The sequence below is a fragment of the Oryza sativa genome, chromosome 12, assembly GCF_034140825.1.
Source record: "Oryza sativa Japonica Group chromosome 12, ASM3414082v1".
In the NCBI taxonomy this organism is placed as follows: Eukaryota; Viridiplantae; Streptophyta; class Magnoliopsida; order Poales; family Poaceae; genus Oryza; species Oryza sativa.
Genome location: NC_089046.1, coordinates 4,228,392 through 4,250,354, shown reverse-complemented (window position 1 = coordinate 4,250,354; position 21,963 = coordinate 4,228,392). Strand labels below are relative to the sequence as shown.

Below are 21,963 nucleotides of genomic sequence, written 5' to 3'. Positions count from 1 at the left end.
ACTCGGTGATCGATTCCCACATGTCGACGAGCTCGCCGAAGGAGGAGGCCCTGGGCGTGCTCTACTCCCTCAAGCCGTCCGAGCCCACCCTGCGCCGTATCCTTGGCAAGGACAATGGCGGCTTCCTCGACACCCTCGCCTCCGTCCTCCTTCTGAAGGCGATGACATCGGCGATGCCGCCGGAGCGGCTAGGCTGCCGCCCCCGACGTCGCAGCATCCGGAGCCGAACCCCCTTACGCTGACTATGGCGAGCGTTCCTCGAAGAAGCAGGTGAGCCGACGACGAGGCATCCGCGGCCGCAGCCGCCGCCGGCGAGGAGCAGGAGGATGACGCCGTCGCGTCCATCTCGCGGCAGCGACTGGCACGTGAGATTTGGGGGAGAAGACCCCGTGATCTGGCATGCTAGCTGCGGCCACGCCATTCGGGCGGTCCGGCATCCTGCCGATGCAGGCGCTCAGCCACCGGCACACCGTCCTCCACCGTCATCGTCGCCGCCGAACCCGCGGATGCTCCGGGAAGCCAGCTACTTCTCGGGCTCCGTCTCGACGGCTCGCCGAGACAGCTCGTCTCGTCCCTTGAGCGAACCGGTAGCAGTAGCAGCTACATAGCCACGACGCCAAGAACCACCAAATCCCCTGCCGCTACGATGGAGACGACCACCACGACGCCGCGTCCAGCGTCTGCTCCGTGGACGCTGGCCCATGGCCGCCGCCTCCTCGTCCAACTCTTTTTGCTCGAGGCGGCGCGAGCTCAAGACATAGGTCTCCGACCGCCTCGCAGCCAATGACTTGGTCGAGCTCGTCGGCCACCTGGGGGAAGCTCGCGAGAACGAGGAAGGAGAGAAACAGAGAAAGAGAAAGAGAGAGAGAGGGGGAGGAAGAGAGAGGTGCTGAAGTGGACACCTGACATGTGGGGCCTTTGTGGGGCTCACCCTGACTCAGCTGCCACGTAGGACAAAATCGGTGTCAAAACCACCAGAGGATCTAAAGTGACCGGTTTTGATTAGTTAAGGGACGCCGGATATCTGGTTTTGCGGTTTGAGGATGTTTCTGTAACTCGGTGTCAAGTTGAGGGACCTTCGGTGTACTTTTTCCAGATCCGAATGCGCTGCTTCAGCCCGCGAGATGGACGGGCCATCCACAAACTCGAAGACCTATTTCAGGCCCAGTAACTCAAACGGCCCAATACAACTTTTAACCCATCGATCGAGTGGGCTCTCTCCATCTCCTCCTCCGGCGGAGGCCGCAGCCTATACACACCGACACCGGCGGGCAGCGGCACCCACCCATACACATGCATGGCTGCGGCGCGCGTGGGCCTCGTCTCCGTCTCCGTCTCGCACGCGCTCCACGCCTCCAGCTCTTCCCCCTCGCTGCGCCCACCTCGCCTCCGCCTCCCCCCTTATCTTCCCCGCCACCACCACCGCCTCCTCCCCACCTTCCCCCCCAACTACCCGCGCCCCTCCTCCGCCGCTGCCGCGAGACTCCGCGCCAGCGCCACCATGTCGCAGGCCGCCGGGAACCCCTACGCCGCTGAGCTCGCCGCCGCCAAGAAGGCCGTCACCCTCGCCGCCCGCCTCTGCCAGGTGCCCTCTTCTCTTTTTTTTTCCCTCTCTGCTTCCCCACTACTTTGCGCTGTAAGGACCAGACCATATCTCGTCGTCGGTCTGAATAATTGCTCGGCTTCAGCGGGGAACAAGGCCGAATGCGCGGACTGTAATGTAGACCAAGACTGTGAGAACGTGTCGAGTACTACGATTCGGCTTCAGAGCTGGAATGGAAATGGTGGCATAGACTGTGTGGGTAGTCAAATTAGTCATAGCTGTCATAACCAAGATTAATGTTCCACTAGGGGGAAAAAGAAAACAAGCTTGGATGCTTGGGTGCAGGATTAATGTTCCTTTTGCAGTGAATGTTTGGATGCTTGGTTCTGAAGGTGGAATTCATTTATGTTAATCCTTGTTTTTTTCCACTACAGGCGGTGCAAAAGGACATTCTGCAGTCTGGTGTTCAGTCTAAGGCGGATCAAAGTCCGGTGACAGTTGCCGATTATGGTACGATCTGTTCATCTCTTCAGTTGTTGCCAAGGTTTCTTCCTTTGATGTTTGCAACTGAATTATTGACATGTGTACTCATCAGAATTTGGAATTCATAGAGCATCTTTTTCGTACTGCATCTTTGTTTGCTAGGGAATGTAAAGGACTGATAGGACAATTTTGCTGTTCATTGTTACATGGTGCTTCTGCTTTATCGCGGCTCACCATTCACCTCTAGTTTTCTTTTGGTTCATGTAGGGTCTCAAATATTGGTAAGCCTTGTCTTGAAAATGGAAGCACCAGCTTCTTCTTCCTTCTCTATGGTGGCTGAGGAGGTAATTATCATCTGTTTCTGTTTCTGCCTACTGGTTTCGATGGACAGCGCACAAGTCTTTCACAATTGATTGGGATATGTACTCATGTAGGACTCGGAAGAATTGAGGAAAGAAGGCGCAGAAGAAATTTTAGAAAATATCACCGAGCTCGTAAACGAAACTATCGTAGATGATGGTACATACAGCATTTACTTCTCTAAGGAAGGTATCCTCTCTGCAATTGACGATGGCAAGTCTGAGGGAGGTCCATCTGGGCGACACTGGGTGCTAGATCCAATTGATGGGACTAAAGGGTGAGTTTGCTGACCTAAATCTCTGGGTTGCAGAATATGCTGCTGCAGTCAAAACATAAAACATCAGTTCATCCCCACCATTCACTGCACAATCAGAACTCATGCTGCTTCTTTATTACAGTTGTTTGTAATGAGCATAGTGCAGTAAATGGCACTACTTTTTTCCCCACTTTGAAAGAACAGAAGCCTATCATAGTCTTCTCTTATTAGATGCTTCTAACTTCTAAGCTGCACTGAAGTGGACTAATTAATATAGCATGACCCTGAACACACACTAGGTTAGTTGATACTGCATGTTTCATTTTCTTTTCATCTGCTAGGTTGCATGCAACATATATAAGAGGTCATAAAATTAAAAGCCATGTAAAAGGCATCCTGTCAAATTAGTACTCTTGTGATGTGCATATCTCAAACTTCTGACCCAAATTCACATTTTTTTTACAACGTTACTCAGTTTCTTAAGGGGAGACCAATATGCTATTGCCCTGGCTCTGCTTGATGAGGGTAAAGTTGTTTTGGGTGTATTGGCTTGTCCCAACCTTTCTTTGGGATCAATAGGCAACCTTAATGGTGGCTCCTCGGGAGATCAAGTTGGTGCTCTCTTTTCTGCTACTATTGGTTGTGGAGCTGAAGTAGAGTCTTTACAGGGCTCTCCAGCACAAAAGGTTACATCTCCTTTTATTTCATATTATAACTTTGACTTACTTTTACCTATTTGAGAATGGAACTAATTTTTTAATCTGCTTTTGGTTATTTTCACTTCCAGATTAGTGTCTGTTCCATCGACAATCCAGTCGAAGCTTCATTCTTTGAGTCCTACGAAGGGGCACACTCCTTGCGTGATTTAACAGGCTCCATTGCGGAGGTTTGTCCTGAATTATTCTTTGCCTAGTACAGGTCCACGAGAGTTACTTGGGTAATCTGGTGTTTGAATGCTGGCAGAAACTTGGTGTCCAAGCTCCTCCAGTTAGAATTGATAGCCAAGCAAAATACGGTGCCCTAGCCCGAGGTGACGGTGCCATTTACTTGCGTTTTCCACACAAAGGTTACAGAGAGAAGATCTGGGATCATGCAGCTGGGTCAATCGTCGTGACAGGTATGAAGGTTCTCTTTTTGAACATTGAAAACATAGAACCCAACAACCTGAAAAAAAACATAGAACCCAACTGAAACATTTTAGATTGATATTCTGCTTGTGCTAAAACGTAGAAACCAACTGAAACATTTTAGATTGATATTCTGCTTGTGCTGTTTTCAGAAGCTGGAGGTCTGGTGACAGATGCATCAGGAAACGATTTGGATTTCTCCAAAGGGAGATTTCTTGATCTCGACACAGGGATCATCGCGACGAACAAGCAGCTGATGCCTTCACTCCTGAAGGCTGTGCAAGATGCCATCAAGGAGCAAAACCAGGCTGCTTCCCCGTTGTAGTAGCTGTCTCAATCCACAATCCACAAATATCATAATGTTTCCATATAATAATAATTGCAGTGCTGCTTCCCCATCAACATTACTTTAAATGTGTGTACAGCACCACTTTGTTGTTGTTGCTGCTGCAAATTCAGTATCTTATTGTTGCACATTTCTGCATCTAATTGGTGGGTGAGCTGGCACCACATGAATGTTCTTTCATCTGGATTCAGAAGAAATAATTAAATTGGCCTGATTCTCCCTAACTCGGGGCAATATTGCTATGTGAGTTCCAACTACTGTGGTAGGACAAATATTTTAATAGTAGCAATGATCTCAGGTTGTGCAACCGATGTCATATACTATGTACTCATACCTAATCCACTGACGTGATTAGTTTGATATACCTAAATCACTGGACATTATCAGTTTGACTCCACTCTCACTCTGACTAAAAGCATCACCTGCTCTCCACCACGCCTCAGCTTCTGCCATGTCGGAGCTGCCATCGCCGCCGCCGCCGGCCGCCGGCAACCAGTACGGAGCGGAGCACGCCGCCGCCAAGAAGGCCGTCGCCCTCGCCGCCCGCCTCTGCAAGGTTATTTCTCGTTTCTTCCCCTTGTTATTTCTTTCTATGATCAGCTTTGGGATTGAGATGGATGAGGTTTTGCATTGACTTCTGGTCGTGTTAGCTGTGGCCATTGATCTGGGGTTTTGTTTACCTGATCTTGAGATGAAAATTTCTGACTGAAATTGCTGCAGCTGCTTGGATGTACTTACCTCTTGTTTTGTGTCTTCTTGTTTCTTCAGAAAGTGCAGCAGGACCTCTTGAAATTGGACGTTCAAACTAAGGCTGACAGAACACCGGTGACAGTCGCCGATTATGGTATTTGTTGATACGATTTTACGATATTCTTCATCTGTTCTATTATAATATATGAATGATTTTTCAAAATAAGTAATTTTTATTTCCTAAAAAAATGGATATATTATTATGTTTTGTAACTTGTGCTAGATATGAACTTCTGAAATAGTTTACATTCCATTACCAGGATCACAGGTATTGGTAAGTGTGGTCCTGAAGATTGAATTACCTTCTAACTCCTTTTCCATGGTGGCTGAAGAGGTAATTTACAAATAGTATACATTTCGCCTTATTTGTTCAGTTATCACACAGAGAAGCATCTTTTTCCATTACTTGTTGACTTATAAAGGATTCTGAAGACTTGAGGAAAGATGGAGCTCAAGAAATGTTGGGACATATCACCAAACTTGTGAACGAAACCATCATAAATGATGGTTCGTACAGCATCACATTATCTAAGGAAGATGTGCTGGTAGCAATCGATGGTGGAAAATCTGAGGGTGGACCTTCTGGGCGATATTGGATATTGGATCCGATAGATGGAACTAAGGGGTAAGTTTTTATGTATCATGTTCGACTGCTAGAAAATTAAATGCAAGTATTTTGCTGTGATTATAGATCATCCCAAGGTACATTAGCCATACCTGAATTGTTAGTTTTAGTCCAAGCTGCTCTAGCACAAACACAAGTCACAGAATCCCTACTTTAGATGTGGATGAACATGGTGATATTTCAGTTTTTTTGGTGGAAATTGGTGATTTATTTTACTAGTACAATTAATTTGGTTCCCTTGACTTGACATGTGTTCTATCTCAATCCTGTGGTCCAATCCAACTTGCTTAGCATTAAAGGTGGTGGTTGTTATTGTTGGTGTTGTATAAATGTGGACAATGTGTAACAAACTAACAACGGTACATACTAATAATTTTTTTCGCCGGGCCGGCGAAGCACGCTGGCCGAGCTTGTACCAAGGAGGGGAAGAAAAAAAAATTACAAACTTTACAAGTGTTCAGCTGAAATGTTGAGGATGAAGCATCCTGGCCATTAGATCGAGATGCGAAGCAACCAAGCCCTGTCGTAACACCGAGGCAGAGTGCCAGGTTACCTGGCTCGTCGGCACGACCACTATACCAAGAAGCTTGCCACTTTTAGATTTGGCATTTAACTATTTGCCACCGATATGTCAATGACACGTGGGTCCACATGTGTCGATAACATGTGGGTCCAGTGGCAAATAGTTAATTGTCACGTGTAAAAGTGGCAAATGGTTAAATATCTCGAACCTGGCCCTGCCATTTTCAAGTTTCAACGTCGTCCACTCATCGATTGTGCAATGTGCCCATCATGCTTCCTTATAATACTTTGTTTATTTTTCTCTTCAATGCATAATAGCATCATAAAGTTATACTTCATCAAATGTGGAAATGAAACAAATAATATTCATGCATTTTGAATTAGTATAATAAAAGGCCATGATACCACATGTCTTTAATAAATTAGTTGAAATGGAAGAACACTATACTCAAACATGTTACAGCCATGGTGTATAAGTGTTGGTGGTTCTGGGAGATATAATCACAATGCAATACAAACAAACTAGTAAAGTGTTAATCGACCTAGGGTCTATTTTTCTTGTAAGTTTGCATATTTGGCAGTAATTTTCTTATTTCACCTCTTTAACAAATGATTCTGAAAACATCAAAGATGTGTAAATTATACTAATTTTTAGAGGTATATTATGATTTCAGATACTCCATATTCCAATTATTGATAAAAAGTAGTGTCCTGTGCAAAACCTTTTGTTACTATTGGCATGATTCACTAAGGAATTTCCTTTATAATCCCAACATTTGTGTTAATGCAGTTTCATAAGGGGAGACCAATATGCAATTGGACTTGCATTACTGGACGAAGGCAAAGTAGTTTTGGGAGCAATGGCATGCCCAAATCTTCCTTTCAAATCAATAGATCACAATGGTGGATCTTCGGGAGATCAAGTTGGTGCCCTCTTTTCTGCTACAATTGGCTGTGGATCTACAGTTGAGTCCTTAGAAGGCTCTCAGCCACAAAAGGTAATTTATCACTTTCTCCTGAACTATCTGTGGATTAGATTATTCCCTTCTCTGAATAATATTATCTTTTTATTTACCATCTTGTTTTCTAACTTCCAATTTTAGATCAGTGTCTGTTCTATCAGCAATCCAGTGGATGCCTCATTCTTTGAATCTTATGAAAGAAAACACTGCATGCGTGATTGCACTTCCTCCATTGCAGAGGTTGGTCCCCAAAAGTTGCATACCTAATTTGTTTCTGATATGAATAATCACACAAGTAAATCTGATTATATTATGCTTGGCAGAAACTTGGTATTCAAGCTCCTCCAGTTAGAATTGATAGCCAAGCAAAATATGGTGCTGTAGCCCAAGGTGATGGCGCCATTTATTGGCGATTTCCACACAAACGTTCCAAAGAAGCAGTATGGGATCATGCAGCTGGGTCTATTATTGTCACAGGTATATAATAACTATATTCACAAAAAAATGAATTCAACTAAAGTATCGTTCTGTTCTCAAATAAAATAAACATTGTTCGGTAAGTTTTTTTTTCTCATGTTTGCAGAAGCTGGAGGTTTGGTAAAAGATGCTTCAGGAAACGATTTGGATTTCTCCAAAGGTAGATATCTTGATCGTGATGCTGGCATTATTGCAACAAATAAATATTTGATGCCATTAGTTGTAAAAGCTGCCCAAGAGGCTATGAAGGAGGAAGGAATACTAGGCTGATTCACTCGTGCATCAGATGAAAAAAAATGATAATTGTGATGCTGTTTTCAATTTGTGTGCAATATAAGTGTTTGCCCTGTGTTCTTGCTGTACCATTATCTCATATACTCCTTTTATATTTATGATTCATAGCAACAATATTTTTTTTGTATTTGATTTATAACTGTTGGATCAGCATTTTATTGCCTGAATTATTGTTGTTATTATTTATCAATGCTATGAACCTAAATTATCAATAGTTACTACAATATGGAAACCTCTGGTCACCCAATACAACTAAATATGCACATCAGCTGGGTAGTCTGCAGGGTGCTTCTTGATTGTATCCCTCAGCAATCGCTCTTGCTCTCTTAGGTTGGAAGGAACTTCATCATAAACATCGGTGAATAGTTCAGCGAGCGGCGGTTTCGGCATTCTTTCTGCCACCTGAATGGCTTTCAGAAGCTGTGAAGAATTAAACCGGCAATTTCAGATATCATGCATGATGTTGAACTAGACAGATATACTACCATTCTGCTAAAGAAACGTTACCTCTTGCCTCACATTGTTCCTGAGTTCAGATTCATCTTCATCACACCACCAGCCATTCCCCTGAACCCATTTTCTGTACCTGGAAATCGGATCTCGCGCTGTTCGCCAGTGCTCGATCTCATCGACCGGCCTGTATTTGGTTGAATCATCGGATGTCGAGTGATGGCCGACCCGGTAAGTCAGTGCCTGAAAGTTTAATGTTCAGTATTCACATCAAACCTATTTTATGTTGCTGTGACTTGAAAAATTGTTCACCTCAACTAAAATTGGCCTTCCTTCCTTGATAGCCATTTCCCTGGCTGTGTGAACTGCACTGTACACAGCAAGAGCATCATTTCCATCTACTCTGATACTGCGCATTCCATAAGCTTGACCACGGATAACAGCTCCATCACCTGCAATAGCAGTAGAATTCAAGTTGTTGTACAGATCACCTGTAAATTGTAATTGTGATGCATGATCAAGAAAAATGTCATACTTCTGAACTGTTCACTAGTTGGGGTGCTGATTGCCCAGCCATTGTTGCGGCAGAAGAAGATCACCGGCGCTTCCATAACTGCTGCAAAGTTGAGTGCAGCATGGAAGTCTCCCTGAACATTTTTCATCTGTCAGAAATGCTGGGTAACAATGTAGTGGCTGATGCATGATCAGTGGTTGTTCATCAATCTACCTCACTTGTGCCGCCATCGCCAAAATACGTGATGGCACATGCATCTTTCTTGTCCATCTTCAAGGAGTACGCAGCTCCAACAGCATGAGGGAGCTGTGTACTGATGAATCATCAAAGAATGATGAACCTGCCCTTGGCTTGCATGAATTTGGTGTGGACATGGAAGAGATATTTCAGACTTACGCAATAGGCGATGACACCGTGAAATAATTCAGACGGTTCGATCCATAGTGTATTGGCATCTGCCTCCCTTTACCATAATCCAGCTTATTCCCAAAGCACTGATTTGCAAATTCTTGCAGTGTGAAGCCGCGCCATAGAAGAACACCAGGTTCCCTGTACTGCATTCAGCTCCATAGTTTCCAGCCAAGAGAATGACAGTAAGTTACTTGTCAGCAACATTGCTAGCTTAATCATCCAAGTTTTGGAGTAACTGATATATACCTGAGGCAGTACAATGTCATCAATAGTAAGTGCAGCAGCAGAGGCTATATTGATTGCTTCCTCACCATGTGAAGTGAGATAGAATGAGATTCTTCCCTGCCTCTGAGCTTCAAAGAAGATTGTATCCATGACCTGGAGGGTGGCCATTTCATTGTACATTTTCAGAGCCAGCTCCTTACTGACCTGACAAGAGTGAGCCACACACACTTCAGAACGGAACACACTTCAGAACGGAACCATCTTTTACAACATGTTTCAGAAATAACTCATGGAGCCTTGGATGTTACTACCATACCTCTTGGAATCTGCTTCCAGATATTGTTCTGCCGTCATCGTCAAGAACACGGTAACAGTTGATCCTATCCCTCTGAGATTCTGGAAGGAAGTTCATTTCAGCAACAAAGGAGACCTTTCCTCCAGGGAAATCTATTGCCTGCTGTGGAAATAGTTAAAAAAAACTGAATTTCCCATGGGAAAAATAAATTTATCTCAACATTGGCCACCAAAACCAAAAGTGAATTCCACTTGAAGTGAATTACTATTTTTTAGACTAGAACTTGAATTGAATTATTGGAAAGGCTAATCAATATCAGTCTGACATTGGTCTTGAAGGTAATGGACTAATTTATCTATTAATTAATCTATCATGATAAAGTCAGCATCCTTACACGTAGAAGACCAGATGAGACTCCTAATCATTGACCTCATCCATTGACACCGAAAGCACAGCAAGTATTAAAACTAAATAATTTTTGGGCAGGTGTATTAAAACTAAATAATAGTAGGATTATCACACGTTTCCTCAATCCTTGTGAGCTTACCAAACAGAAGCCAATCACACCCAATTCATTGACGCAACCACACGTCACTCCATCCTTATCTGATTGGTTCATCACTTGTTATCAATTCAATTCACAATTGTTCTGTGCTTACTTTTCTTTCAACCAAATTTCTCTTCCTTTCATGAAAACTCAGGGGAGGAATTGACGGCTTGGCCGTTACTTTGCAGCCCAGGGAGTAAGCACAGAGATGCTGTGAAAGAAAATGACAAATGGTGTCCTACCAAACCGAAAAAGTAAGAAAGAAACCATTTTCTCTTGTTATGTAATAAACCCATTTTTATTAAGATAAATGGATTAGTTCATTCCAACCTTTGCTTTTAGAGACGGCATGAATTGATTACTACTCTCTCCGTCCCAAAATATATCTCCGTGTAGCTATGAACATAGATAAACTTTTGTCCAGATTCATAGTTGAAAGTGACCTTGTGCCATATACATAGCTAAAGGTGATTGTATTTTAGGATGAGAGAGTCCCTAATAAACTTTTGAAGGAGCATAGTTCTATAGAATATGCCCTGTTTAGATCCCACCCCAAAACTTTACACCCGGTTACATGGAACGTTTGGACACTTATATGAAGTATTAAATATAGTCTTAATAAAATAACTAATTGCACAGATTGCGACTAATTTGCGAGACGAATCTTTTAAGCCTAATTTCTCCATGATTTGACAATGTGGTGCTACAGTAAACATGTGCTAATGACGGATTAATTAGGCTTAATAAATTTATCTCGCGATTTACTAACAGATTCTGTAATTAGTTTTTTTATTAGTGCCCGAACACCCAATGCGACACCCATATAATATCCGGTGTGACACGCCAAAACTTTGTACTCCTGAATCTAAACACCCCCTATGTTATTTTCATCTAGAGTTCAGGATATGATCCTTGCAGAATCCAGATCCCAAAAGGACATCAATTTGGCTTAAAACTATCGAAGAATAATTGTATATGATTCAGAGTTTCAGACACAAGATTATTCTGAACATTCGTACGAGCAGTGGCATACTAAGAATGGGTGAAGGACAGTAAGGCACGTGTGCTGTCTACATACCTGATCACCACCGGCCACCAACCCGTTCTCCGCCTCCTCGACGGCGGCGGCGGCGTTGCTCTCCCCGGTGAAACGCCGGACGGAGCAGAATCCCCGACGATCTCCCGCCGCCGCCGCAGCCACCGGAGACGGCGCAAGAACCGGCGGCGCCGAGCCCAGGAGCCAGGGACAGGCGGGCGCGGCGCAGTGACGGCGATGCTGAGACGAAAGCAGCCTCCTCGCCGCGCGGCGCGCGAGCTGGGACGACGCCATCGCCGCCGCACGCCATGGCGCCATCAGACGACGACGAAGCTGCGCCTCCAACCTCACCTATAGAACCCAAGAAATCCTCTGGAAATGGCGCTCGCTGCCAAGAACAAGAAGTGACAATGCCCAGCTACGAGTTACCAACCTCTTATAGGTGTCCGTGTTGGAATTGGATAGAGATGAGATGAGATGAGATGACATCTGCATTCATCAGCCGGAAGATGGGGGAGGAAGAAGACGAGGAGAGCAAGAAAAGGCCGGAGACGACGCGAACGCGAGAGTGAGTTGGAAAGATAAGGGCTTGTTTACATCCAGCGTCAAAATTTTACACATGTCACATCGAACGTTTGAACACTAATATAAAATATTAAATATAGGCTAAAACATAACTAATTATATATATATATATTGCATCTAATTTATGAGACGAATCTTTTAAACCTAATTACTCCATAATTTAATAATGTGGTGCTAGAGTGAACATTTTCTAATGATGGATTAATTAGTTTTAATAAATTCACCTCGTGGTTAACTGACGGATTCTATAATTAATAATTTTTATTAGTAACCGAACACCAAACATTCTATAATATTCGATGTGACACGGTAAAATTTTACATTATGGATCTAAAACATCCCCAAGTGCGCGAGCTAGCTTTAGTCCAGCTAGTAGCTAAAGGCAGCTGAGCTGAGACGGCATGGGAGAGATTGGAGGAGGAGCAGACGGGCACGGCTCACTGGAGAAGAGAGGATAACAGTGGAGAGGAGTGGGGCCCACACGTCGGTGACAGTGGACGGGAGAGGCTGACGTGTGGGCCCGGATAATGGGCGCGAGGACCACGTGGGGGTAGGAAAGAGATAGGTGACAAATGTCGCCTGCTTGGTAGTACGACGATGATGCAAGTGACAATGGACGGACGGAGAAAGGCTTGGAACTTTGGAAGGAGACATTGGTTCACTTCGCACACAGGTAGTTTCTGGGTGGATGACAAAATTCCGAAGAAATTCGGATTTCGTGGAATTCAAAACTATTTCAAATAAAAGGTCTATTCACTTGAAATAGGTGCTCGTATTTATGCTAATTATTATTTCAGTGATAGACAACATACATATTAACAGCGAGACATTCGTGATGACTTCATCAATCACAAGGAATGCCGGCTTAGTTTTCCGGAGGTGTTTATAGAGGTAGGATGTGTGTGTGCGCGTTCACAGGGTGAATACGCGGGCGTTATGAGCTCTTGTGATTGTACTGCGTTTCTCAGAAAGGTCTCTTCACCATTTTATTATTTTTCTTTTGAGACGAATCCACCCAGGGCCATCTTAAGATTTATTTTGGGAACCAGGAGAGATTATAGTATATTATGAAAGGTCTTTGAATCTTAAGAAATAATTCAAAGGCATCCAATAAGTTGACAATTTCCAGAAAAAAAATCCAAAACTACATGCAGTTAATGAAAAATCATCGTATTCTCATAGAAATGGCTATATACTCTCGGGATTCGACAGAACACCTATAATCAATAAAAAGACGCATAACTCCATAGCAAATTCTATACTAATATAAAAAGAAATTGTCACCTTCTAATTCTACAGGCCAAATCACTTGGATGAATCCCTACTGTCCATCCACGCGATTTCATTCACCACCGCACGATTTCGTTCCCACCGCAGGATGCGAAGACTTCGCTCCTCCACGCGCGCAGACTTCGCTCGCTTCTCCTCCTCCTCCCCATGTGTACTGAAGCCACATCCTCGCAGGAGCTCTGTCGCCGCTCCGCCGCATCCTCGCCGGAGACGCCGCCGCCGGATCCTGCTTCTTCTCCACCGCCGCCGCCGCCACCTCCTCCTTCTTCCCCACCGCCGCGGCCGGCCTCTTCCCCATCGGCCGCGGCCGGAGCCGACGTCCTCCCCATCTGCCGCTGCCGCAGTCCCTGTCGCCATCGTCGACGTTGTCTCCGCTGCCTCGCTCCGCTGCCCATCTCCTGTCATGCTGCTGTACTTGACCAATGTGCCTATACCCTAGGTGCTGAACAATAGGAGGGAATCTCAACATCGTTGAGACGTACAGGTAATCAGACTCTATCTTGCAGCTTCGATTCATCATTCAATTATACAATTTGATGGTCTTTCTTTGTTGACTGCCAAACAATTCCCCTTCAGCTCACTGCCATCCTCCTCTCCCTCTGCTGTGTGGTTTGTGTAAAGCATCACCATTCTATACATCACTGTGTTCATTATGAGCTTGGCTATGCAATATATGGATTGGCCATTCAAATATCAATGTTTTTGTTCTTGGATTTGCAATGCTTACGAAATTACTCTCTGAAATTGTGCTTGCAATGGGCCTTGTATTATTTTCCCCACGATGTGGGTAGTATGGATTTTTTTTTCTGTTTGTCCTCCATATATGTCAGCTCTAAAAATGGACAGTATGAACTTAATTTAGTAGTTCAGGCAATAGAATATGAGATCTTTTACGGTGTTTGCGAGGTATTTAGAGGTGGAATAATGTGCACCGTTGATCAAGAGAGGGGCAAGGTACGGAACAAAATTATTGTAACATGATGGCATTTGAGTAATTAACTAGTAAAACATAGGCAATACATTTGAATTGAATACCTCCTTCCATTGGTCGGTGTATCGTAGTAGCTATTGGTATCGTTGTAGAGAAAAAAGTAAATCAAGGATACTCCGTTGATTTAGGGATTGATTCGATTATATCAAAAAGTAAATCGTGTCTCCTTTCTTCTCTCCCTTTGGTTTGTTCGTGCTCTAGGGTTTGAACCAGTTCATCTCCGACGTTGTGGCCAGCAGCGGAGCCACCTCTGCTGCCACCTAAAGTTCCTCCCATCACCCACACCGGTGCCGGTGCGGCAGTGCAACCTGCGTCTCTCCCATCACTAGTGCCAGTGAAGGCCCGTACGTTGCCATCTTCCTCTTCCCCAGGTTGGACATGGCGCTAACGACCAGATTAATGGCACTCACCGGCTTGCCGCTAGACATGGACATGGAGACCAAATCTGCGAGTGCAATTCACGCATGTGCTATAGATCTACGGAAAGGTCCTCTCTTTGCAACTCCATCTGCTTCGTTGGTCTTGCGAGAACTAGTTCATGAGCAAGCAAATGACCTAAATGATGATGACATGGATACTACTGAAGCTGGGATTGGTGATGAAAATGAGGCTTTCATAGATGACAAAAATGAAAATTATATGGATTTCGAGTACATTTGTCACCAATTGCTAGCCCAAGGCCAAAAACATGTTATAAGAACACAATGTAAATCTAAAGAAAATCACGTAAAAGAGAACATCAAACAATACAAAGTAAATCTAGAGAAAATGAATTAAGAACCTGTTACGCTAGTGCCGTGTAAATGACCTAACTCGAACACAGCGTAAATCTACAGGAAAACCACGCAAAAGTGACACAAATAAGAACATGTAACGCTGGTACCAGGTAGATGTTAACTCGTACAGTCGTACCTACTTAGTACCTATTATAATTTGGGGGAGGGGACAATTTTACCCTTTTTGCTCTATTAACAAAATTATATTTTTATCCTTAGTACCTAAGTATATATACTAATACTTAAATACCTTTTACATAGTATCTGTGATTGAGAACTGTTGGATCTTTACCCTTTTTGGAATGCAAACACCGTAAAAGTTCTCATAGAATATACTAACAGACTGCCTATGTTTTGATTTCCATTTGTCTTAACGTTTTTAGTTTCAGCAGTGCAAGGTTATAATTGCTTCATGGTTCTCCTCTCTTTGTTTTTAGCAAAATTAATATGAACTGCACATACATCACTGTGCTCATATTCCATACAGATTCAGGCGTGATGATATACTGTTGTGCAGGAAGAAGCTTCACAATTTCACACAAGGGATTTAGTTGGTAGCAGCTCACACACTCCCTTTGAGCAAATATTGTTTTCAGGTACTTATCTCATTTAACTTAATAAGTTGCTTGATTATTGGGACTTGGGAGCAACTCACACACTCCCTTCGAGCAAATATTGTTTTCAGGTATAATACTATCGATGATTCTTTTATTCTACAAGAAATGTGAATTATGGACCATTATACTACCTTGGTAAATATTTTTGTTCCAGTTTGAAGCTGAAAAACTTGTTTCCGGTTGTTCTGATTAACGTGGTTCAAATTGATTCTTAGAAAATGAAAAGTCTTCAATAGGTCCTGTTATTCTGTAACATGTAGGTTCTAATTGATGCTTAGAAAATGAAAAGTCTTCAATAGGTCCTGTTATTCTGTAACATGTAGGTTCTAATTGATGCTTAGAAAATGTGGATTTGGGATTTTGTTATAGCGAGCGGACTGTCATCAATATTAACGAAAACCTGTTGCATATTAAAACTGCTTTTATATGCTCATGGTGTGTTCTTCAAGGTTGTACATCCTTGCGATGGACGGCCTTCCTAAACTAACTGCAAAGGAATTAAAAAGTCAGCGAGCCCGAGAGCGGTACACGGCACTCAGCGTTGAGGAGAAGGCTGCGCTGGTTCAAAGGAACCGTGAAAACAGGGAGAGGAAGAATTCTGCATCTACATCGGGCACAGGTGATGATATTTTCATTCGATGCTTATTATGGTCAAGCTTATTTTATGGCAAACAATGCTAAAACCTGGGCACATTCAATTGGATTGTAGTTTTGAATCAGAGTTTGCATGAAGGAAGCCAAACTGTAAATTGTCAGCCATCATTTCAGCCTGTGCCATCCTCCACACCTATGTCTTCCTCCACACCTGGTAATATCCCGTGGAATCAATTTGTAATATCAAATTACTCTTTGCGTTTTTTGGGGGTTCAATCTAATTGTGTATTTCAAGAAGTGTTCATCAGTGGAAGGTTTGTTATCAACACTGTAAAACAGGAAAGCTGTTTACTCCCAATCCGTCCCCCCTATTAAGCTAGCCCCAATCCCACTACTTCAGCACAGTACATCGCCACTGCATTTCTTCTCATCTTTCCTCTTCCATAGATCATTAGTAAGGTCTCTCTTCTGAGAATCAGCTATGACTTTTGCTGAAGTTTTCAGTCTGCCTAATGGCGCAATTGTTGGTATGGTATATCGAACCACAAGTGTATTTTGTGTTTGTTCTTTTCTTGCTGAAACTAACTCTGAAACATGTTTACATTTGTACAAATGTTGCTGCCGTTGTGTGTGATGTCGATCCTGTAGACCATTATGCAAATTTTCCAAACAGTGTTAGAAAGGTCGCTTTGATGGATTCCAAGTAAGTCAATTCCAATTTATTTTTGAGTGCAATTCTAAAACTAATATTGATTAGGACACTGTTATTTCTGTTGTTCTAGCATATTTTGTTTGTAATCTTTGTTCTAATGGATGCAGAGGTGAGAAACTCCCTGTTCAAAGAACCAGTCCTGCATGACGCCATTAAGATTGGTGTGAACTTTAGGAACCAAGAGCTACTGCAACCGGCAGAACAAAATAATGCTCCAGGAGAACCAGAAGTGGTGATAGTTGAAGATGATGAAGTGGTGATTGAGCCATTGCCAAAAAAGAAGCGCACTGGCGACAAGGGATAAACTATCCCTCCAGGAGTTGAAGTCATTGGTATACCCTCCACCCCTTAGGCATAATAATAATAGGACAAAATGTGCACAACTCAATAATTTTAAGATATTGCCCCTAAATAATGTGCACCGATATCATAGTATGGATTTTGGTTTATGCTATGTAGTGTTTGCTGTTATGAAATATAATTAGTGTCAGTGGCCACTTCAATTTCAATAATTTATTGTGCTATGTATCTTCTTCCTTTGAGATATCAATCTAATGTTCTTCCGTTGTTTTCTCAGACATTACCTCTGCACATTGGCTTATGCATACCTCTGCACATTGGCTGAAGATCATATTTATTTTTGAGCAAATTCTTGTATCTAATATGAAAATCAGAATGCATATATGCATGCACTTTATGAAAATTGTGCAGTTTGTGCATAAGTCAGCAGGGAATAGTTAGAGCTTCAAGTGTGATTGAAGCAGATCCTCTTTCTCATGATCTATTTCCTTTTTACCTATTCTTCTTTCAGAATATTGGGTTATAATATATTGGGTTTAATTTATATATTGAACATAACGTGTCTTGCACGTGCATGATTACTAATAGTAAAATAAGGATGAAGCCTCCTCCGGCTTAAGAGGAAGCTAGCGAATCCAGTAACACGAAGAAGCAAGTGCCTCCAGCCAAAGTCACATGAGCGGATAAGCCACACTAGTAATTTGTTTAGAGTTTATCTTGCTAGTATGTTGGATTTAGGATTGTGACATAACCATCCCTCGGAGTTTATCTTATGAATGCTATATCTTGTGGATATGTAGTGTTATTAAGCATCCCTTGCTTGATCCTTCATCCATCTAATTCACTATTGACACTCACGGGTTTTGCGCGCGAGTGCATGATGTGTCAATAGCGAATTGGACTTTCCTTATTCATTTCCGATAATAAGAAAGATGTGGATGTGATGTGACAATCAGGATTAGCAACATGAAAAGGGAAGATAGCAATTATGAAAGTTGTGCAGACAGTCGTTTCTATAGTCGACAGTGACAGGATCATAGCAAAGTAGGTGGAAGTTCCACCCGTTTTGCCCAGAATTGAAGAGCTTGCAAATGGATTGTATCGATGACTTTGTATTCCTGTTACATGCATGTACTCGCTGAATGGTACTTACACTAACATAAATCTTTGGAGCTTCAGTTTGGTCCAACTTGTACCTGACAATCCACAGTACAAGTACGTGTGAATCACATCCCAGACAACCTCTAACAACCTCTCAAGAGATAAGATCAGAAGAGAAGTCTTGGAGCAAATGCCTTAATGTAGGATTCAATGAGTTTTTAGGTACTGAAGAATGATCTGCATATAGATGATGTCTGATCAATCCATGAACAAGTCGCGATTGCCAACGATCACCTGCAAAGATTTAGGGCGGGTTCACAAGGTTTCTGTTCTTGACCAACCGAGAGCTCACAAGTTACTCATTATTGTGCCGTGGAAGTGTTAACCTCTCCTGCTCTGGGTCTGACATAACCTAAACCTCTCAACTTCTCTATCAGCTTCCTCTCTGCAGCAGCCTGAAACCATGATGATCCTATGAGATTGATAGCTTCAGTCAAGAGTACATTGTAACATAATAAAGATGAGCGGATTCATACCTCGAGCATGGGACTGTCTTTTGGAATGTTGCATGCTAGAACTATGTTCAAACCTGTCTTCAGCACTGACAAATGACATGTATATAAGCTTTCTGTTTTTCAATATACAACTAAGAACGTAGGCCAATTGTTAACAGAAATAGTACCTAAGCGACGGGCCATGCCTGAACCAGTGTTATCAGATGTTCCTCCTAGTACAGAGGTGACACTCACTCCATTACCCTGCAATGACCATGAAGAGGTAACATGGGAGAAATATTAGTTTCTGCAATAGTTATACCTCAAATCATAAGAACACAATTACTCTCTAATTTTTACCGGACGAGTACTTGCAGCAGCGTATAGATGGCCAAACTTTGCTGTGTTGCATCCAACCCAAGCATAGATCTAAAATTAAAAAGAAAATTCCCATATCTCAAAATATATATGTTGCAAATGTTAGGAACACAGTACACAACAATGGCAGCAGAGAGAGCATAACGTGTTGCAACAAGCATGAGGAGATTCAAACAAAATGATCATCAAAATTATACCTAAATTAGATAGCACTAGGCCATGGTTACTATCAAAAACATTGTACGGTGTTTCCTTATATAACTAGCAACGGAGAGCACAAGCTATGTTGAAGTGTTATTTAGAGATATTGAATTAGTAGCATAAGCATTTCTTTATCATATTCATGGTGTAAAAACCATCTAGAGCAAGCTTAAATCGCCTGGGAAACATGCTTAAAAGAGCATGCTTCATGTCCTGAGTTCTGCCATACAAATAAGGTAATATAAACATACTCAAATGTATGCTATTTCCATATAATGCCATTAACTACATCAGTTAAAGAGTCAGCTATGCATTGATGAGTAACATTTTGATGATTAATACCAAAGCCAGGAATTGAGGGAGCTAACCATCAGTTAAAGAAAATTCATGTTCTCAAAACAGATATGTTGCAGATATTAGGAACATGGTACACAATAAAGGCAGCACAAAGAGCATAATATATTGCAAGCAAGTACAACGAGAATCAAACAACATGAACATTGAAAGCTTAAATCACATGGAAAACAAGCTTAAAAGAGCATGCTTCATGTTCTGACATACATGTACAACTAAGATAATGTAAACATATTCAATATTTACGGTATTTTCATATAACGCACATCAACTTGTGCAATTAAGACTTAAGAGTCAGATATGCATCACTTGACTAACATTTTGCTGCAATGCCAAAGCCAGGAATTGGAGGAGCAAACCAAAAAAAAAAAAAAAAGAACATCTTTATTGATCAATTATCAGCATCTCTTTAATCAATTATCACAAGCACAACTCAGATGAACTGATCTTTTTTATGGAGAACTTGATCCAAACAACATCTGAAAACTCTAGAAAAAGTTGTTACCTAGAACAATTTATATTTTGGAATTACATAACTTGGAACCAGGAAACCATGTTTACCTGCTTAGAGAACCTTATTATCTGAAAATGGAGGATAACATCATGCAGGTCCTCAGTGAAGCAAGTAACCTGCACACCTCCCTCAGATGATGGATCACCTGAAGATTCAACTTGGCTGTCTGTCCGAGATGAAGAACCCACCACTAAATCTGAAAAGCTTGTTCTCAGTTCCTCTGAAGCCATAATGTGACTCTAGCCCTGAGATAAGATCAGCACATTTGCTTAGAGAAGCAGACAACATGGTCTCCACAACAAAAATTGGAAAATGTTGTAGCAGCAGTTTGCAGTGAGATGGCAACTACAAGATCCATCCATGGGTGAGAGATAATGAAAATGAAGAGGTAAAGTCATCAGATTGGGGTAGAATTTACAAAGCAGAGCATGATATTTACAGAAACCTTCATAGACATGCGGCTGCTTGAATTATAAACTTAAAATTTCACACTATAATAAATCATAAAAGGACTAAACATAGCAGGCCCACCAGAGCTCAGCCCACACATCATTGCCACCAAGAATTCAGCTTCCGGTGATGTGGCTGTTCATTCGGTAGATATGTTTTTATTGATAAATACAGTATTACTTAGAAAACAATTGAGTATGAGTAGACACCAAATCATTTCAGTAGTTAAAGAGAACTATGGAAAAAATATGGTGACTGAACATAGACAAACAAGTTAAGGATTAATTATGGAGTGTAGATGAACAGTAAGATTTGTGGCCACTAATAATCAGCCTAGCTGATGACTACCGAGACTGCAGCTACAGCCTACAGCAGGGAACATGCCAACAAGGATCATATTTAATAGTTCAAATTTTATTCGGACACAGTACTACAAATTACAGTACCAATCAGAATTATCCATCTAATCTATTGCACATTTTGAAACTGAGTTGCTCCAAGATTCCAGTTCACACAGCAAACCCAAGTTGTAAAGATCTGTTCAACCTATTCAGATGCATCAATGACCAATACATGGCGCATGTGTGACATACCAAACACCATGAACTCATCGTAAACAACTGCAGCTCCCATGAACAAGGATCAACTAAAAAAAAATACACTAAATGCTACTACCACATGATGAGTAAGGGTTACTTCCCAAGGATCAACTGAAGAACACTAAATGCTCCATGCGGGTTACCTCCCGAACCCACCTCGGAAGTTGGCAAGGATGGAAGGATGGAGGATCGCCGGATCGACAGCGACGGGGGAAACCGCCGGACCGGGGTGGCCGGCGCCTGCCTCCTCCCGCTTAGAGGCTGGAGCAGCGGGGAGACAGCGCGGGGCAGAGTGACTGCAGGGGAGGCGGCGGCGCTGCGCGGCGGCCGGCGGCGAGGCGCGTCACGGGAGGGGAAGGGGGCGGCGGCGGCGAGAGCGTGTGGACTCCCCGGAGAAGGAAAATCGAGAGGGGACTGCTTCGCTCAGGCAGGAATGGGCTGGGCCAACAGTGGGCCGTCGCCTTCTTATGGGCCAAAATCTCTTTTTCTTTTCCCACTACTGATCACATTTTCCAAAAAAAAAAAACGAGACCAAAAATCTAGTTTCTTCTCTCTATTTATCAAACACTTTTCGACTAAATCAACAGTCAAAATCACATGTTTATGGGGTTGGAACATTTTTTTTTGCAATGAAAACAAAGCAATATCCTTATAATTGAAAAAAAAAAAGTACTTTTAGCACAAATACTCTATAATATGAAACAAGAGAATTATACTAAGGTTAAGGATACAAACACATGTAGTCAGAAAAAAAAAAGATCAAACTAAAAATTGTGTGGTGGGT

At 42.5% G+C, this 21,963-nt stretch overlaps 4 protein-coding genes and 1 long non-coding RNA gene across 10 annotated transcripts; 3 read left to right on the top strand and 2 right to left on the bottom strand.

Moving 5' to 3' along the window:
- Positions 1 to 1,278: 1,278 nt before the first annotated feature.
- Positions 1,279 to 4,351, top strand: LOC4351686 (3'(2'),5'-bisphosphate nucleotidase-like). The gene is made up of 8 exons (NM_001423356.1): positions 1,279 to 1,585; positions 1,978 to 2,053; positions 2,294 to 2,370; positions 2,461 to 2,663; positions 3,118 to 3,328; positions 3,430 to 3,528; positions 3,606 to 3,759; positions 3,922 to 4,351. Exons 1-8 carry the CDS (start codon positions 1,298 to 1,300, stop codon positions 4,092 to 4,094), a joined length of 1,281 nt encoding a protein of 426 aa, NP_001410285.1. The 5' UTR covers positions 1,279 to 1,297; the 3' UTR covers positions 4,095 to 4,351.
- Positions 4,352 to 4,431: 80 nt separating this feature from the next.
- Positions 4,432 to 8,164, top strand: LOC4351685 (3'(2'),5'-bisphosphate nucleotidase). The gene is made up of 8 exons (XM_015764476.3): positions 4,432 to 4,671; positions 4,884 to 4,959; positions 5,126 to 5,199; positions 5,288 to 5,490; positions 6,803 to 7,010; positions 7,116 to 7,214; positions 7,298 to 7,451; positions 7,558 to 8,164. Exons 1-8 carry the CDS (start codon positions 4,567 to 4,569, stop codon positions 7,719 to 7,721), a joined length of 1,083 nt encoding a protein of 360 aa, XP_015619962.1. The 5' UTR covers positions 4,432 to 4,566; the 3' UTR covers positions 7,722 to 8,164.
- Positions 7,418 to 11,776, bottom strand: LOC4351684 (2-oxoisovalerate dehydrogenase subunit alpha 2, mitochondrial). Of its 3 annotated transcripts, none has more exons than XM_015764471.3 (10): positions 11,657 to 11,776; positions 11,266 to 11,574; positions 9,662 to 9,802; positions 9,367 to 9,549; positions 9,106 to 9,263; positions 8,923 to 9,022; positions 8,731 to 8,842; positions 8,508 to 8,647; positions 8,253 to 8,438; positions 7,418 to 8,165 (listed from the first exon to the last, which is right to left on the bottom strand). In XM_015764471.3, exons 2-10 carry the CDS (start codon positions 11,539 to 11,541, stop codon positions 7,998 to 8,000), a joined length of 1,464 nt encoding a protein of 487 aa, XP_015619957.1. In that variant the 5' UTR covers positions 11,542 to 11,574; positions 11,657 to 11,776; the 3' UTR covers positions 7,418 to 7,997. The 3 variants fall into 3 exon arrangements, with proteins under 3 accessions (XP_015619957.1, XP_015619959.1, XP_015619958.1); XM_015764473.2 differs by having other exon boundaries at positions 9,662 to 9,799; XM_015764472.2 differs by lacking the exon at positions 11,657 to 11,776 and having other exon boundaries at positions 9,662 to 9,799; positions 11,266 to 11,632.
- A 1,446-nt stretch (positions 11,777 to 13,222) lies between these two features.
- Positions 13,223 to 17,632, top strand: LOC9267418 (uncharacterized). 4 transcript variants are annotated; one of them, XR_010738513.1, is made up of 8 exons: positions 13,223 to 13,582; positions 15,383 to 15,461; positions 15,932 to 16,101; positions 16,192 to 16,290; positions 16,524 to 16,603; positions 16,725 to 16,779; positions 16,896 to 17,120; positions 17,366 to 17,632. It is a non-coding gene; the product is annotated as an uncharacterized lncRNA (long non-coding RNA). The 4 variants fall into 4 exon arrangements; XR_010738514.1 differs by having other exon boundaries at positions 13,436 to 13,582; positions 15,353 to 15,461; XR_010738515.1 differs by lacking the exons at positions 16,524 to 16,603; positions 17,366 to 17,632 and having other exon boundaries at positions 16,896 to 17,364.
- A 493-nt stretch (positions 17,633 to 18,125) lies between these two features.
- On the bottom strand, positions 18,126 to 21,619 carry LOC4351683 (uncharacterized). Its single transcript, XM_015764914.3, has 7 exons — positions 21,336 to 21,619; positions 20,178 to 20,375; positions 19,044 to 19,112; positions 18,872 to 18,947; positions 18,726 to 18,790; positions 18,576 to 18,644; positions 18,126 to 18,483 (listed from the first exon to the last, which is right to left on the bottom strand). Exons 2-7 carry the CDS (start codon positions 20,358 to 20,360, stop codon positions 18,448 to 18,450), a joined length of 498 nt encoding a protein of 165 aa, XP_015620400.1. The 5' UTR covers positions 20,361 to 20,375; positions 21,336 to 21,619; the 3' UTR covers positions 18,126 to 18,447.
- Between the last annotated feature and the right edge of the window lie 344 nt (positions 21,620 to 21,963).